Source organism: Lactuca saligna, chromosome 2 (assembly GCF_052625555.1).
Source record: "Lactuca saligna cultivar CGN05327 chromosome 2, ASM5262555v1, whole genome shotgun sequence".
Lineage (NCBI taxonomy): Eukaryota > Viridiplantae > Streptophyta > Magnoliopsida > Asterales > Asteraceae > Lactuca > Lactuca saligna.
Genome location: NC_136418.1, coordinates 108793597 through 108808659, shown reverse-complemented (window position 1 = coordinate 108808659; position 15063 = coordinate 108793597). Strand labels below are relative to the sequence as shown.

General features: G+C 34.8%; 1 protein-coding gene across 1 annotated transcript; it reads left to right on the top strand.

Moving 5' to 3' along the window:
• The first annotated feature begins 10228 nt into the window (after nt 1-10228).
• LOC145031344 (2-oxoisovalerate dehydrogenase subunit beta 1, mitochondrial-like) lies at nt 10229-13131 on the top strand. Its single transcript, XM_078979885.1, has 13 exons — nt 10229-10640; nt 10927-11038; nt 11184-11219; nt 11317-11376; nt 11457-11514; nt 11595-11692; nt 11755-11844; nt 11949-12017; nt 12100-12186; nt 12353-12448; nt 12534-12611; nt 12721-12807; nt 12893-13131. The coding sequence occupies exons 1-13, from the start codon at nt 10435-10437 to the stop codon at nt 12926-12928; spliced, it is 1113 nt and encodes a 370-aa protein (XP_078836011.1). The 5' UTR covers nt 10229-10434; the 3' UTR covers nt 12929-13131.
• Nucleotides 13132-15063: the final 1932 nt, after the last annotated feature.

The window sequence follows — 15063 nt, the reverse complement described above, 5'->3', positions numbered from 1 at the left end:
CCTCCTGTGTTAGTTATCCAAATCCGATCTTGGAACACCTTCAGTCCATGACTGTTTATACCGAACACCAACGTTTTGCCCAAACGTTCCTCCTTCCGGTCATTCTTCTCAGAAGTTTTGCTTTGAGCTTTCTTTATACTTTCCAAAATAGTCGAGACAACTTCAATTCTCAACGCTCTTGGCCTTCTCCTTTCAAGATTGACTTTCCGACTGAGAGCATCAGCAACAATATTGGCTTTACCGGGGTGGTAAAGTACCTCACAGTCATAGTCTTTAAGTAATTCCAGCCAGCATCGTTGCCTCATATTCAATTCTTTCTGAATAAAGAGATATTGGAGACTCTTATGATCAGTGAAAAGTTTGCACTTCGTGCCATAGAGGTAATGCCTCCATATTTTCAGAGTGAAAACTACCACTGCCAACTCCAAATCATGAGTCGGGTAGTTCTTTTCATGCTCTTTCAGCTGTCGAGACGCATATGCGATCACCTTATCCCTTTGGGTCAAAATGCAACCCAATCCAACCCCAGACGCATCGCTATAAACAGCGAAGTCTTCAACTCCATCGGGTAGAGAAAGTATCGGTGCCTCGCATAGTTTCTTCTTTAGCTTCTCGAATGTTTCTTTATGCTTATCACTCCAGGCATAAATAACTCCTTTGTGGGTCAAAGCTGTTAATGGACTAGCGATCGAAGAAAATCCTTGGATAAATCTTCGGTAATATCCAGCTAATCCTAAAAAGCTTCGGATCTCCGTGGGACTTTTCGGTTGTTCCCACTTCATCACAGCTTCGATCTTCGTTGGATCAACCATTATCCCTTCTTGGTTGACCACGTGACCCAAGAATTGGACTTCTCGAATCCAAAAATCACATTTGGAGAACTTTGCATACAACTTCTCCTTCTTCAAGACTTCTAACACTTCTCGCAAGTGTCTGCCATGCTCCTCTTGGCATTTCAAATAAATCAGAATGTCATCAATGAACACTATCACAGATTTATCAAGGAACGGATTACAAACCCTGTTCATTAAATCCATGAATACTGTTGGAGCATTGGTTAGTCCAAACGACATAACCAAAAACTCATAGTGTCCATATCGGGTTCTGAATGCAGTCTTCTCTATATCCTGCTCTCTTACTTTTAGCTGATGATATCCTGACCTCAAGTCGATCTGTGAGAAATAACTTGAACCTTGTAGCTGATCAAATAGGTCATCAATCCTCGGCAACGGATATCTATTCTTTATTGTTGCCTTATTCAGCTCTCGGTAATCAATGCACATCCTCATGCTTCCATCTTTCTTCTTTACGAATAACACCGGAGCTCCCCAGGGTGATGAACTAGGTCTAATGAAACCTTTGTCCAATAACTCCTGAAGTTGCATCATTAGCTCCTTCATCTCCGTCGGTGCTAATCGATAAGGGGCTTTTGCAATTGGCGTTGTTCCGGGCAACAAGTCAATACGAAATTCTACTTGTCGATCAGGCGATAATCCAGGAAGATCTTCGGGAAATACTTCCGGATAATCACACACAACAGGAATATTTTGCATCACCTTCTTTTCCTTCTTAGCATCGATCACGAATGCTAAGTATGATGTACACCCCTTGGTCAAACATTTTTCTGGCTTTCATTAGAGAAATGATTCCAGAATTTACTCTGCGTTTATCTCCATACACCATAAACGATTCCTTTCCAGGCAGATTCACTTTCACTATTTTCTTCTTGCATAAAATTTCGGCATCATTGGCACTAAGCCAATCCATTCCCAAAACAATGTCGAAACCATTAAGTTTTATAGGTAATAATTCCTCGTGGAACTTATTTCCATTCAAATCAATTAAAATGTTTTTCATACGATGGCTAACAGGTACAAACTTGCCGCTAGCAACTTCAACTAATAAAGCATTATCTAGTCTCACAATAGGCAAAGCTAGTTTTCTACCAAATTCATGCGATATAAAGGAGTAGTTGGCTCCAGAATCAAATAAAATTTGGGCAGGCAATTTGTTAACGAGAAAGGTACCTGAAGCGACATCAGCTTCATCTTTAGCAGCTTCCAGTGTCATCTGGAATGCTCTCACCTTTGGCTTTGGCGGAATGTTGGGTCTTGCTGCTTCCTTCTTTTTCGGACAATCCCTTGAGATGTGCCCCTCCTCACCACAACCATAACAAACATTCTTGGTGAAAGTGCAGTCGTTGGCATAATGCCCTGGCTTTCCACATTTGAAGCATGTGGTTTCCCCGCCACACTTCCCATGATGCTTCTTCTTGCACTTGTCGCACCATTTCGCCTCTACCTTTCCTCCACTTCCTCTCGAACTAGACTTCGAGAATTTACTTTTCTTGCTGGACCCTGAAAATCCATCGATTTTCCTTTTCTCACCAACCTCTGACCTTTCCAGACCTTTTCCCTGATCTGGGTCTCAATATTTCTAGCAGCCGAGATGGTGGCTTTCAATGTGGTTGCTTGCTTAACCATTGGACCATAGTCCGCTGGTAGTTCAAGGGCAAACTTGTTGACCTTAGAGAGTTCTGTAGGCACCAAATATGGGATAAACTTCATCTTTTCTGTGAAACTTGTAGCGTATTCAGTAACGCTCAATTTCCCTTTCTTCAAATTCTGAAACTTATTACTGATTTCCAGAAGGTCCTGCTCGGAGCAGTATTGTAGCTTTAGTTGTTCCACAAAGTCTTCCCAAGACAGTTTGCTTGATTCTCCCTTGGGCATAGAGTCAGCTAACAGCTTCCACCAACTCAACACGCCAGATTTTAGCAGAGGGATCGCAAGAGCGGTCTTCTTCCTGTTGCTGCATTCGCAACTTTCAAACATAGTCTCCATTTTGGAGACCCAGTCCATAACTTGTACCGGCGTCGGGCTTCCGGATAGGCATGGTGGTTTGGATGCCATGAAATCCTTATACTTGCACCCACGACCATCATTTCCTCCATACTGGTTATTGCGTCTAACCATTGGTTGTTCATCTTGACCAATGATCCCACTAAAGTTTTCTCCTTCAGACTGCCCTCCATTCTCCTCGGGCTCTTCCGCTTGAATTGACGGTTCTTCACGATTCTACCTAAGCAGGCGTCTTGTTTCTTCCATCTGACGATCCAACATCATATGAATCATCATTTGTACACCAGCCATTGTTATCGGCTCAGGTGCAGCAGCTACGACAGGTACTTGTTTATTTACATGCGGTTGATTCCTGTTTTCATCAGCACTTCCAACTCCACTTCTTGTTCTCACCATTTTTGATCTACACACCGAATAATTTCACCTTATCACTCCGAAACGATTACATGCTAGTTCTAATATCGTAGACATACGCTTAGAACCCTAAACACATAAACCTTCAGATCCGGTTGGCAACAAACCGTAGATCCGAACAAATAATATCATATATGGCAACATATAACATTTAGCACATAAAAGCATTTTAGGCAACTTTCCTAAAATAAACTAGTGCTCGTGTCTAAACTTTATCAGACACACATCTCACAATCTCCACTTTGCATCCTAAGTTTAAGTCTAGAAATCCTATAAATTCGTAGTTCGCTTAAACTAATGCTCTGATACCAACTGTGACATCCCCAAAATCTCGGCCAGAAAAGACCGATTTCATTTATGCTTTTTAAACATTTTCAGAGTAAATCCTTTTAGTTTTAAAAGAGATGCAGAATTTGTTCCCAAAAACAAAACATGATAAAATAGATATTTATCAAAACATTTCATAAAGAAATATGATTTCATTTCATAATCAAAAGTCGGGATGTCATGTTCCAATACAGATCATAAAGCATAAACGATAGCATTACAAGTCATTCAACAAATATATACATATACAGACTTGCAAACAAAACAACTTCATAATTCGCCCATCTTAAGCTCTTGCGCCACTTCCTGTAATACAAATAAACTTAGTGGGTCAGGCTTGGGAGCCTGGTGAGCATATAGGGTTTTCAACCCACAATAAATAATTATATTTAATTCAACAATCAACAATAAATCCGATTACCCATTCCCGTTATCCTCACTTTACGTCCCTAAAAATAACATCTATTATAAGGAACCTAATTCAGGATTTTCATCGGGACGAACATTACTGCAGAGGGGCTTCCTCAACAATAAGTGTCCTAAAGGCAACCATGTGGGGGATAGAGTACACCGTTGAGCACGTCGTTCACAACAACTACAGGTAATGAACCTGCTAGTGTTCCACAGGACAGTCTAGAATAGTCTGTGGTCATCATCCATACTCTGCTGAATGACTAGAATAACACCAATAACACCGAGGCCTCTCATCTGTTTATTACACACCAATTATCTACCCATGTTCTACCCAACATATTAGTAGATAAAAATATACATTTTTATACATAGTTTAAAAACCTGTATAACATGCTTTAATCAATACATATTCCAGATAACAGATGAGGCATACACACATAACACGTATTTCATAGGGAATAAGTCAGATCTATGAGATAGAAGGGAGTGAATATACACTCACACATATAACAACACAATAATATACACGTAGCACGTATTTTATATAATATACCTCATAATATTGCGTTGGAATGAAAATAACTACACACTCACTTGATCAGAAGATGATCAGGCAGCACTACGGCTTGCAGAAGAGGTGTTTCTCCGTAGATCTAGAAGATCTTCACAAAACTGGGCTCCTCGCGGGCAGCGTTTCGGCTCAGGAATAACGCTCTTCGGGATCCTCGGGGCTTCGGATCTTAATTCGGGGCTCGGGAATATTACCGGGGCTTCGGGGTATAAACGGCACGGAAAACGAGGCAAAAACTAGAGAGAAGAAAGAGTTTGAACAAGAGAAAATGGCTGAATTCGAGTTCTATTTATAGGCTGAGGGTCTGAGATTACGCGGGGCGTAATCTTAAATTATGCGGGGCGTACTTTGACGTCACTGTGTGCGTCGACTGGTGGTACTCGAGTATTGGTCAGACAAGTTGCATCCGACTGAGTACGCTGGGCGTACTCAAATTACGTTGGGCGTAATTTGACTCGTCAACTTCTAAATTGCATAACTTTCGCATACGAGCTTCATTTTCGACGTTCTTTATATCCACGCGTAGTTCAGACCATACTCTACAACTTTCATTTAGACTCCGTCGGCTAATTTTGACTTTTATTTTTATTATTTATTTTTAGAAGGCCGGGACAGAAAAACTTCGTTATAAATTCATAACTTCTTCATCTAACATCCGTTCTCGCCTAACTTTCATCGTTTTGCTACTAACAACGAGATCTTCGATTCTCGTTTAGATTGTTTCGGCTAAAAACCGTTCGATCTCAAATCGAGTATTCGGGCTGCATACTGCTAAGTCGAAACTTAGAAAAATCATAACTTCCTCATACGAAGTCAGATTTGGGCGTTCCTTTTATGCACGCTCTCAGTTTAACGAAATCTACGACTTTCGTTTAGATCGCTAAGGCTAAATATCGCTCTATCTTAAATTCATATTTTACGTCACTCGACGTCGTGTCGGTTCTATCGCGAAACTTCGATAGGCCATAACTTCTTCGTTATAACTCGGATTTTAGCATTCCTTATATCTCCGGAATCCTTGTTTCGACCACTACAACTTTATGCAAAGATATCGGGCTTATCTCACACTTTAATTTTGATGCTTATTTTATTCTTAATTCATTAAATTATAAAAATCAAGAAAATAAACACATAAATCACATAATTCACATAATTCACAAATAATACATTTTTATTATTTCAAATTTAGTTACAAAGGTTAACCTAGACTATTACATTGCTAAAAATGGCAAGCCCAGAAACACGGGCGTTACAAACGGATAGTAGAATTCTAACATTCCTGGTCCAAGAGTATGGATTAGGCATAACCATTCCCCCTGGTCTGAGAGTAAGGATTAGGCATAATTAATTGTCATTGATCCGAGAGTATGGATTAGACATAGGCATTCATTCCTGATATGAGAGTATGAATTAGATATAGTTATTCTTCCATAGTCTGAGAGTATGGATGAGGCATAGTCATTTGTCACCAATCTGAAAGCATGGATTAGACATAGACATTCATTCCTGATCTGATAGTATAGATTAGATCTTTGTATAGGATTAAAGTGTGAGGATCGACAGAATGGGGTAGATTGCTTATATGAGGTGTATTTGCATATTGTAAGTTTGTGCATGTATCTTTGTACCGCTACTTGTGATACAAAGAAGCTGAGTGGGTCAGGTTGGAAAACCTGGTGAGTACATAGGTATTTAAATTCCACAATGTTATAACATATATATATTACACACACACACACACACACACACACATATATATATATATATATATATATATATGTTATAACATTGTGGAATTTAAATACCTATGTACTCACCAGGTTTTCCAACCTGACCCATTCAGCTTCTTTGTATCACAAGTAGTGGTACAAAGATACATGCACAATGAAAGATTCAAAGAGATGTAGATTGTTAGTCTAAGACAATGTAAGGTCTGTTTATGCATATTATTTGTATCAATTATGACATCCCAAGCTTTATATAAATTAATGGAAAAAAAAACATTTCTCCGCAAAATCCTTTTATGGGACAAATTCTGCATTTATAAATAAACTATATTTTAAACAAGAATAAGTAAAAAAAATTAAAATGGTTGTGAAATTTGGGGATGTCACATCTGGATCACATTATCTTAGACTAAGTCCACACCTTTAGGTTCACCTTAAGGTGTAAGAACAAAGTGTATGTTCTCAATGATGATCTGATAGTACGGATGAGGATGCGCCTGAAGAAAAAATTACTACCTACAACAAACACTACGATAAATCGACCAAAATGGATTACCTCATCTTGGCGAACCTGGATTCTAAGCTCCAAAAGAGCTTTGAGAACCGAGGTGCCTATGGCATGAACTTGCAGCTCAAGGAAATGTTCCAAGAGCAAGCAAGGCAAGAACTATATGAGATCTTTAAATATCTCATGGCATGTAAAGAACAAGAGGGAGCTTTTGTATGTGTGAATCGTCCAAAAGATGAACTCATACATAGAAAAACTATGTAATTGGTGTCGAGATACCAAAGGAGTTGACCGTTGACATGGTTATGAACTCGCTTTTCGTTTATATCAATAATTCATTATGAACTACAATATGAACAATATCGTTAAGACCTTGATAGAGATCCAAGCATGCTTACAAATCCTGAATCAATCATGAAAAAATCTCCTACCTCAAACCATACTACTCTTGTCTTGGCTATTGATCATGGTCCTACTAAGAGGAAAAAGGTTTCGCATCCCAAAGGAAAGGGAAAGGTCAAGCTTGGACATTCTGACCAAAGATCTAAGTGAAAATTCCAAACCGAAATAGTTCCTACCATTAATCTAAATGAGACTGTGTGTTTTTACTACTAGATCAAGGGATATTGGAAATGTAGTTGCCCTAAAATACCTGGAAGATCTAAAGAAAGGCAAAGTCAAAGTAGTTGGCACCTCGAGTATGTTTATGATTAAACTCCATAGCACATCCACTACTAATTCGTGGGCTCTTGATACATGATGTGGTACTCTTATTTTCTCTTATATCCTAATAGGAGATTGGTCGAAAGAGTGTCCAAGACCATTAGCTAATAGTGATATTTCTAATAGTAGTAGGCTCCTCTTGGGTTTCCCTCGAGACTCAAATTCAGTAGAATAAATAAATGAGTAATTAGTTTATTAATGAGTTTGGTTTAATAATTAATTAGAAACTACTTGGAAAATATTTTTGGAATTAATTAATAGTTTAACAATTAAAGGGTTGAATATTAATTAATAAATAATTGATTGATTATGAATATTCCAGAACCCTTTGTGGATTAGGGTTGGACAAATATTACCTCATCCCACATGGGATGAGGAGCGATTTTCGAAAATGCCTCTTGTCTCCCCTCCTAGTTAACTTTTTAGGCTCTTTTTAGTTCTTTGGGTGTGAACCAAGAGAGGGATTATGGTTTGGATCCTTTCATCTAAACAAGTTTACACACAAAAGATCTCAAGCTCGAAGTTCACTAGCTGCACATGAGGTATGTAGTTATTCCTTGTTTATGCATAGGGCGGTAGTATTAACATGAAACTTAGATCCTTAGGTTACATGAAGACATATGATTTTGTTTTGTTTCTGGTAGCATGATCAATGTGTTTAGATGCGTAGATACCCTAACATAAATGCCTATTATGCTTTTTTATTCTTTTTTGATTTATTTTTTTCTTAGAATTATTTATACTATACAAAATAAAATAAAACAACCCCACCCTAACTACCTTATCCTAACCCTTCCTTTCTAAACCCTTTTTCCCGTAAATTTTTTGACAGACAAAATCATCACTACCATCAGACCATCATCACAGTCCAACCATCGCCCACCACCATCGACCGTCACCTCTTTTCTCGCAGAAACACCATCGGCAACCATTTATTACCTTGTTCTTCGTCTCATTACGCCACCAACAAACCACTTGTTTCCCCGAAAATAACCACAAACGACCAGCTCCTTCACCATCACCACCCTCATGTACAAACAACAGTCTAAGTAAACACAAAATACAGACCTTATGTGTGTTGATTTGATACATAGATAGAAAGGGGGAAAGGAGTTTAGGTGGAGAAGACGAAACCATCTCCCATGTCCTCTTTCCCATCCCTAACAAGCACATGTCCGATTTGAATAAGGGTTTTGTTCTTCATCCGTCAAAACCTATTTACGCCACTTACATCCCTTTCGGCACCCATACCTGTCACTATCCAAGAAAGAGAAGAAATGTTGCAGAAGCAAATACGGAGGAGATCTGTAGTCGCAACGGAGTTGCAAAAGAGACGATAAGGTGGATGAGCAAATTTCGCCAGTAGCAACTTCATGGTTGCAGACCGTCACTATAAATGGTTGCAGATGAAAGTGAGGAAGGGATAAAAGGGAGGGACCCATAAAATTTAATTAAAATTTTTTTATTTGTAAATGGGAATTAAGTTATTTGACAACAATTTAATGTGTATTTGATGAAATAACCAAAAAAATTATTTTTAACAAAAATAATCACTTGGATCGGAATGAGCATTCTAGACCAAGATAAAACACTTTTTCTAACAAAAAAAAAATACATTTCATATCGAATTCCGGACCAACATCTCGGATTCTGGATTGAAATTTTGGATTTCGGAAGAAAAAAAACCCTAAAATTTCAAGAACAAATCTTAAATCCAATGAACAATTTTAAAATTTCGAGAAAAAAAACTATTTTTACTTAAATCTAATAAAAAAATTAAATAAACATAGTGAATGTGAAAATATATGATACTAATGCATATAATTGAATATTTTATTGAAAAACGATCGTTAAACATTTTAGACATAAGTGTGAATATTTTTTCAAAAAAAAAAAAGTTGAAAAAACAGCAAACATCAACTCCATAATTTGAAGATCAAACTCGGAAAGAAGCATTCCGAATGAAGAAGCATCCTTTTAAAAAAAATTTAGAAAAAAAAACTGCAGAATATGAACAATAATATTAAATTAGACATTCTAAAAGAAGATGGTTATTTTTCGAACAAACTAAAGACAAAATGATTATTTTATTTGAAAAGCTCATTTACATAAATTAGATTATTTAATTTCATTTAATAATTTAATCAGACATTAAAAAATAATTGTTTTTTTAAGTAGCATTCTAATCATTTTATGCTGCAATTTTTAACGATAATGTTAACTTTTGAATATAAAAACCCAACATTTTTTTTATATCTATATGAAACAATAAATGATGAAGATTCATGTAATTTTATTTTATTTTATTATCCTACCTATGCTTAACCCTTTCAAAGTATTAGAGATACATTTTAGTTTATATACTTACTCTGAAATCATTTCCAATAGATAAATTAAATAAATAGATAAATTAAATAGTTTTCTACATTTTATTCCTAGTTATCCTTTTATCATATCAAATATTGACATGGGATATATTTAATAACATATTTGATATGTGTATGAAACAATAAATGATGAAGATTCATGTAATTTCATTTTATTTTTTTATCCTTCCTATGCTCAATTTATATACTTACTCGGAAATCATTTACAATCATCTAACAAAAACATGTTATTTTTTTGAATATCCGACTTGTATCCTCAATTATTTATAAGGATCTTGTAATTAAAGCATACATTTATCAGGAGTTCCCTTCCGTTGACTTTCCATTTCACATGTACATAGTCTTAAAGGAATCGTAGTAGTTCGGCTTCCCATACCTGAGAAAACCAACAAATAGAACTGATTGCTTCAACCTCCATAGATTTAGTCATCTGTTTGTTATCAAACACACCCAGAAGAAAAAGAAGAATACGAAGAAGAAGAAGAAGAAGAAGAAGAAGAAGATGGCTACAAATCTCCGGAGATTTAAGCGATTAGGTTCCGTATTCATCAACAATTCTTCTCCTCTCAGACGATTATCTTCTTCTTCCGCCGTTTTGGGTTCTGTTGATGGTCAGGTGCAACAACCAGGAACTGGAACGGGGAAATCTATAAACCTTTACACTGCAATCAATCAAGCACTTCAAATAGCTTTAGATTCTGATCCTCGGTACCTTTTTCACTTTTGCTACCTCCTTTGATTATAATACTCTATATCTGAATCCGGATATATTATTCCATCCTTTTTCCGATTTTGTTTCATGATCCTTTTTGTCTAATTACTCGATTCCTCTTTCTGATTCTTCACATGTGGACCATGTAGGTTTAATAGAATCCCCTCTTCCGAATGGAATTGTAAAATTAGCATGGATTCTTAACTGATTTTTCATTTCTATTACCACATCATAACAAATTAAGCTAAATTGGGAACTAAAACTTCACATTTGGAATCACAGTTCTTATATATTTGGGGAAGATGTGGGTTTTGGTGGCGTCTTCCGTTGCACAACTGGATTGGCCGATCAATTTGGTAAACATAGGGTTTTCAACACCCCTCTATGCGAACAGGTAACTCTATCAATAAAAAATCTCTCGTTTCCCCAAGATTCTTTCTTTTCAAATCTCTCCATTATTCCGATACAAATTATTCATGGTTTTCTGTTCTTCGAATAGTTAATTTTTCAAATTTAAACCAGTTTGTTATTTACAACAGGGGATTGTTGGATTTGGAATAGGCCTAGCAGCAATGGTAATTTCCTTAAAATTTTCTACTCCAAATTCCTTTTCTGCATCTTTTCATACAGTTTCTTATTATATAATCATATAATATAATGATTTTGTAACAGGGGAATCGAGCTATTGCAGAAATCCAATTCGCAGATTACATTTTCCCTGCTTTTGATCAGGCATGTATCTTTAATTCTTTATTCTCCACTATTCTAATTTCTCACAGATTCACATCCAAATCTTTCAACATTTTTTGTAGATTGTCAACGAAGCTGCTAAATTCAGATATCGAAGTGGTAACGAATTTAATTGTGGAGGTAACCAAAATTATCCAAAAAAAAATGTCCTTTTTTCCGTTTTTTTCGATTATCAAAATTGATTATTTGTGGGTTATTAGGTTTAACAATAAGAACACCATATGGAGCTGTGGGACATGGAGGCCATTATCACTCACAATCTCCCGAAGCTTTCTTTTGCCATGTTCCGGGTCTTAAGGTACTCGAACATTTGACCATTTTACCCTTATAAAGAATTTCTTACGAAATTTTTTCTCATAGGTTGTTATACCTCGAAGCCCAAAGGAAGCAAAAGGATTGTTGTTATCAAGTATACGTGAACCAAATCCTGTTGTGTTTTTTGAACCAAAGGTCATTTATTTATTTTAAAAAAAAAAAAAATCTTTTCCTATTTTTATTATTTATATTTTTATTCATGTGAAGTAAAGATTTTATAATTTTTTTTGGAAGTTTAGTGGCTATACAGATTAGCTGTAGAAGAGGTTCCGGAAGGGGATTACATGTTACCTTTATCAGAAGCTGAGGTAATTAATTATATTTATGAATTTCCAAATTTACCCTTTTGGAAATTTAATTTTTTTTTTTTTTTTTTTTTTGAAAAATTAGGTTATTCGAGAAGGTAGTGACATAACCCTAGTCGGTTGGGGCGCTCAGCTTGCCATCATGGAACAAGCTTGTGTTGATGCTGCAAAGGCAAGAATTTTTATTTATTTATTTTATTTTTATTTTTGAACAAAAAAATAAATTATTGGTTGTTTGTTTTCTAGACCGGATCAACTGTATGAATTAGATAAAGTAAATGACCATTTTACCCTTACATTCCAACAAATAAATTTTTAATTTTTTTTTTTTTTTACAGGAAGGAATCTCTTGTGAACTTATAGATTTAAGAACCCTAATTCCATGGGACAAAGAAACAGTGGAAGCTTCAGTGAGGAAAACAGGAAGATTATTGGTATAAGATTTATATTTTTTATATAAAAAAAATGTTGATTCTTGAATAATGAATATACAAATTTTTTATTTTTTTAAATTTATAGATTAGTCATGAAGCTCCAGTTACAGGTGGATTTGGTGCTGAAATCTCTGCATCAATTGTTGAACGTTGTTTCTTGAGAGTAAGTTACTTAATTAGACGATATATTTTATATAATTTTAAAACCAAACTTTAAATTTTTATTTTTATTTTTATAATTAAAAAAAATGGATACTTTTTTTGTTGGGTAGTTGGAAGCACCTGTTGCTAGAGTGTGTGGTTTGGACACTCCATTTCCTCTTGTATTTGAGCCATTCTACATGCCTAACAAGAACAAGGTTAGAATGGTCTTTTGTCTTTTTTTTTTTATATTTATTTTTTTCGTTAGTAATTATTATTGATGTACTTGAATCATGGATGTAGATACTTGATGCGATCAAAGACACGGTTAATTACTAAAATGCCCTCGGTGCTTCTTCCATCCAAAAACCAGTATGAGCCTCGAATCAGCAAACCAGTTGTAATATATGTATTTTCTTTCTTGAAAAAAAAAAAAAAAAAAAAAAACATTTTGCATAACTTTTAAATTCTACCGTATTTGTAAACGGGTTATATGTAATGAAAACGACCAAAGTTAATATTTAATTTTATTTATTTCCCCATGACTAAATTCGATCATTTTCTCTCTTTCAGCTTTTCTCTCATATTTAACTCTAAAATATAAATAAACTATAGGTTTTTGACCTTTTAAAATTAAATAAATTACTGTGTTCGAGAATTCTTCCTTCAAGCTGGCAATAAATAATTTTGAAGACAAAAGTAAAGTCGGAATAGAAATTTGTATAAAATAGATAAATTACTGTATTGGTCCGAAAGTTACAGTAAAAAATAACTTGTTAAAATGTTTCTCATAATTATTATTATAACAGTGCTTTTATTTCAGAGAAATAGAATTTCATTACTATAGTTTAACACTAACGAATAAAGAAATAAGAAATGAGAAAAAAAAAATGATTCTCATTCCACATCTTTTATTAACAAATGGAAAATGAAATTTTGCCTAGACCAACTTATTATTTGGATTTTTAATTTTTTTTTTTTTTTAGGATTTTCTTATGTCGTTGAAAACTGATCGATTTTATTTTGCTAATTGCTCTTTGATGATTCTAGCTTCAGTTCCGTTTTTTTTTTTTTTTTTTTTTTCAATTTTCACCACCTAAACATGAAACGAAATTTTGGTAGCATTTTAATGAAGATAAAGTATAATAAAGGTTTAAATTGCAAAATATTATTGAAATTGTTGTCGAAAGATAATCATAAAATAATCGAACGTGCTGACTTCAATTTAACTTAAACAATGCCGACTAGAAAAACTAAATATATTGTAATTAGGATTCAAATTCCCGACCATGCATTGCAGACAAAAAAGAAAATATTCCTAACAAAAACATGCCCAAAATCGAAAAAATTAAATCCGAAATTTGTAATAAAACGAAACATATACAATACAATAACATAAAAGATGTTGTGTTGTATATGTTTCCTTGAAATTCAAATATTCGGTCTATTCCTTTCGGAAATAAATGATCTAGAATTTCCTTGATATTCAAATAATGGGTCTATTCCTTGTATCAACAATTGCATATTTTACAAACAAAAAAGTATCTAAGATAATGTTATAGGGTATACTGGTCATTCCACGTCGTTGTATTGCTTTCACTTTTTAATTTATGTAATAAAAATAATGATCACTGAAAATAAAAATAATTAAAAGTAATTGTTTTTTAGACTGCAGATTATGGGTGTGTTTGGCAAAAGTGTTGTTAGCTGGAAGCGGGTAGCGGTTAGCTGGTAGCGTGTAGCGGGAAGCTGTAGCTTTTATTTGTTATATGAATGTTTGGCAAAAGTAGCTGCAAGCTTTTGAAATATATAAAATTACATAAAATGACGATTTATTAAAAATAAAAAAATATATATATAAATATATTTTTAAGGGTAATTATGGAAATTGATTTCAAAAGCTCCGGAGCGTTTTGTTAAAAGCTACATGAAGTAGCTTTTAGAATCGGAGCGTTTTGTTAAAACTAAAAGTTAAACGCTCGTACTGCCAAACGAAGTTTTTTGTTTAAACTAGAGCGTTTTATCAAAAGCTAATAGCTAGAAGCTCCCAAACGCTTCCAAAAGCTCCGTGCCAAACACGCCCTATGTCGTTAGTAAGAATCTCTTTATCCATGTTCGAATCTTAGGCTTCTACTCCAAGAAGTATTACCCTCTACCAATTAGGTTAAATAAAAATACATAACAAATAAAGACCTGATATTATAATTATTTGTAACATTTTTTCATGAATTGTCTTTTCTCCACTAACATCCTTTCATGTTCACCCTCAAGATCATTGGTCGGTATCTTCAAAACCTACGTATTAGTTGAGACCTATTCATGAAATAATGTTTGTTGCTCACGCTTAGTTTCCTTTTTAAACTCGGTCTTTAGTTTTTGTAAGAAATTCAGGATAAAATAGCTTTTGAAATTCTGAGAATTGTGGTTTCACTTTCAGATTAAAATATTTGGGTGGTACTCTCAATCTTTAATTG

Excerpts from the sequence above, each read along its gene's own strand:
- LOC145031344 (XM_078979885.1), top strand. The coding sequence starts at position 10,435 with ATGGCTACAAATCTCCGGAGATTTAAGCGATTAGGTTCCGTATTCATC. Across the intron at positions 11,377-11,456 it reads TTTTCCCTGCTTTTGATCAG|ATTGTCAACGAAGCTGCTAA; the intron begins GCATGTATCTTT and ends CATTTTTTGTAG. Across the intron at positions 12,808-12,892 it reads ACATGCCTAACAAGAACAAG|ATACTTGATGCGATCAAAGA; the intron begins GTTAGAATGGTC and ends TCATGGATGTAG.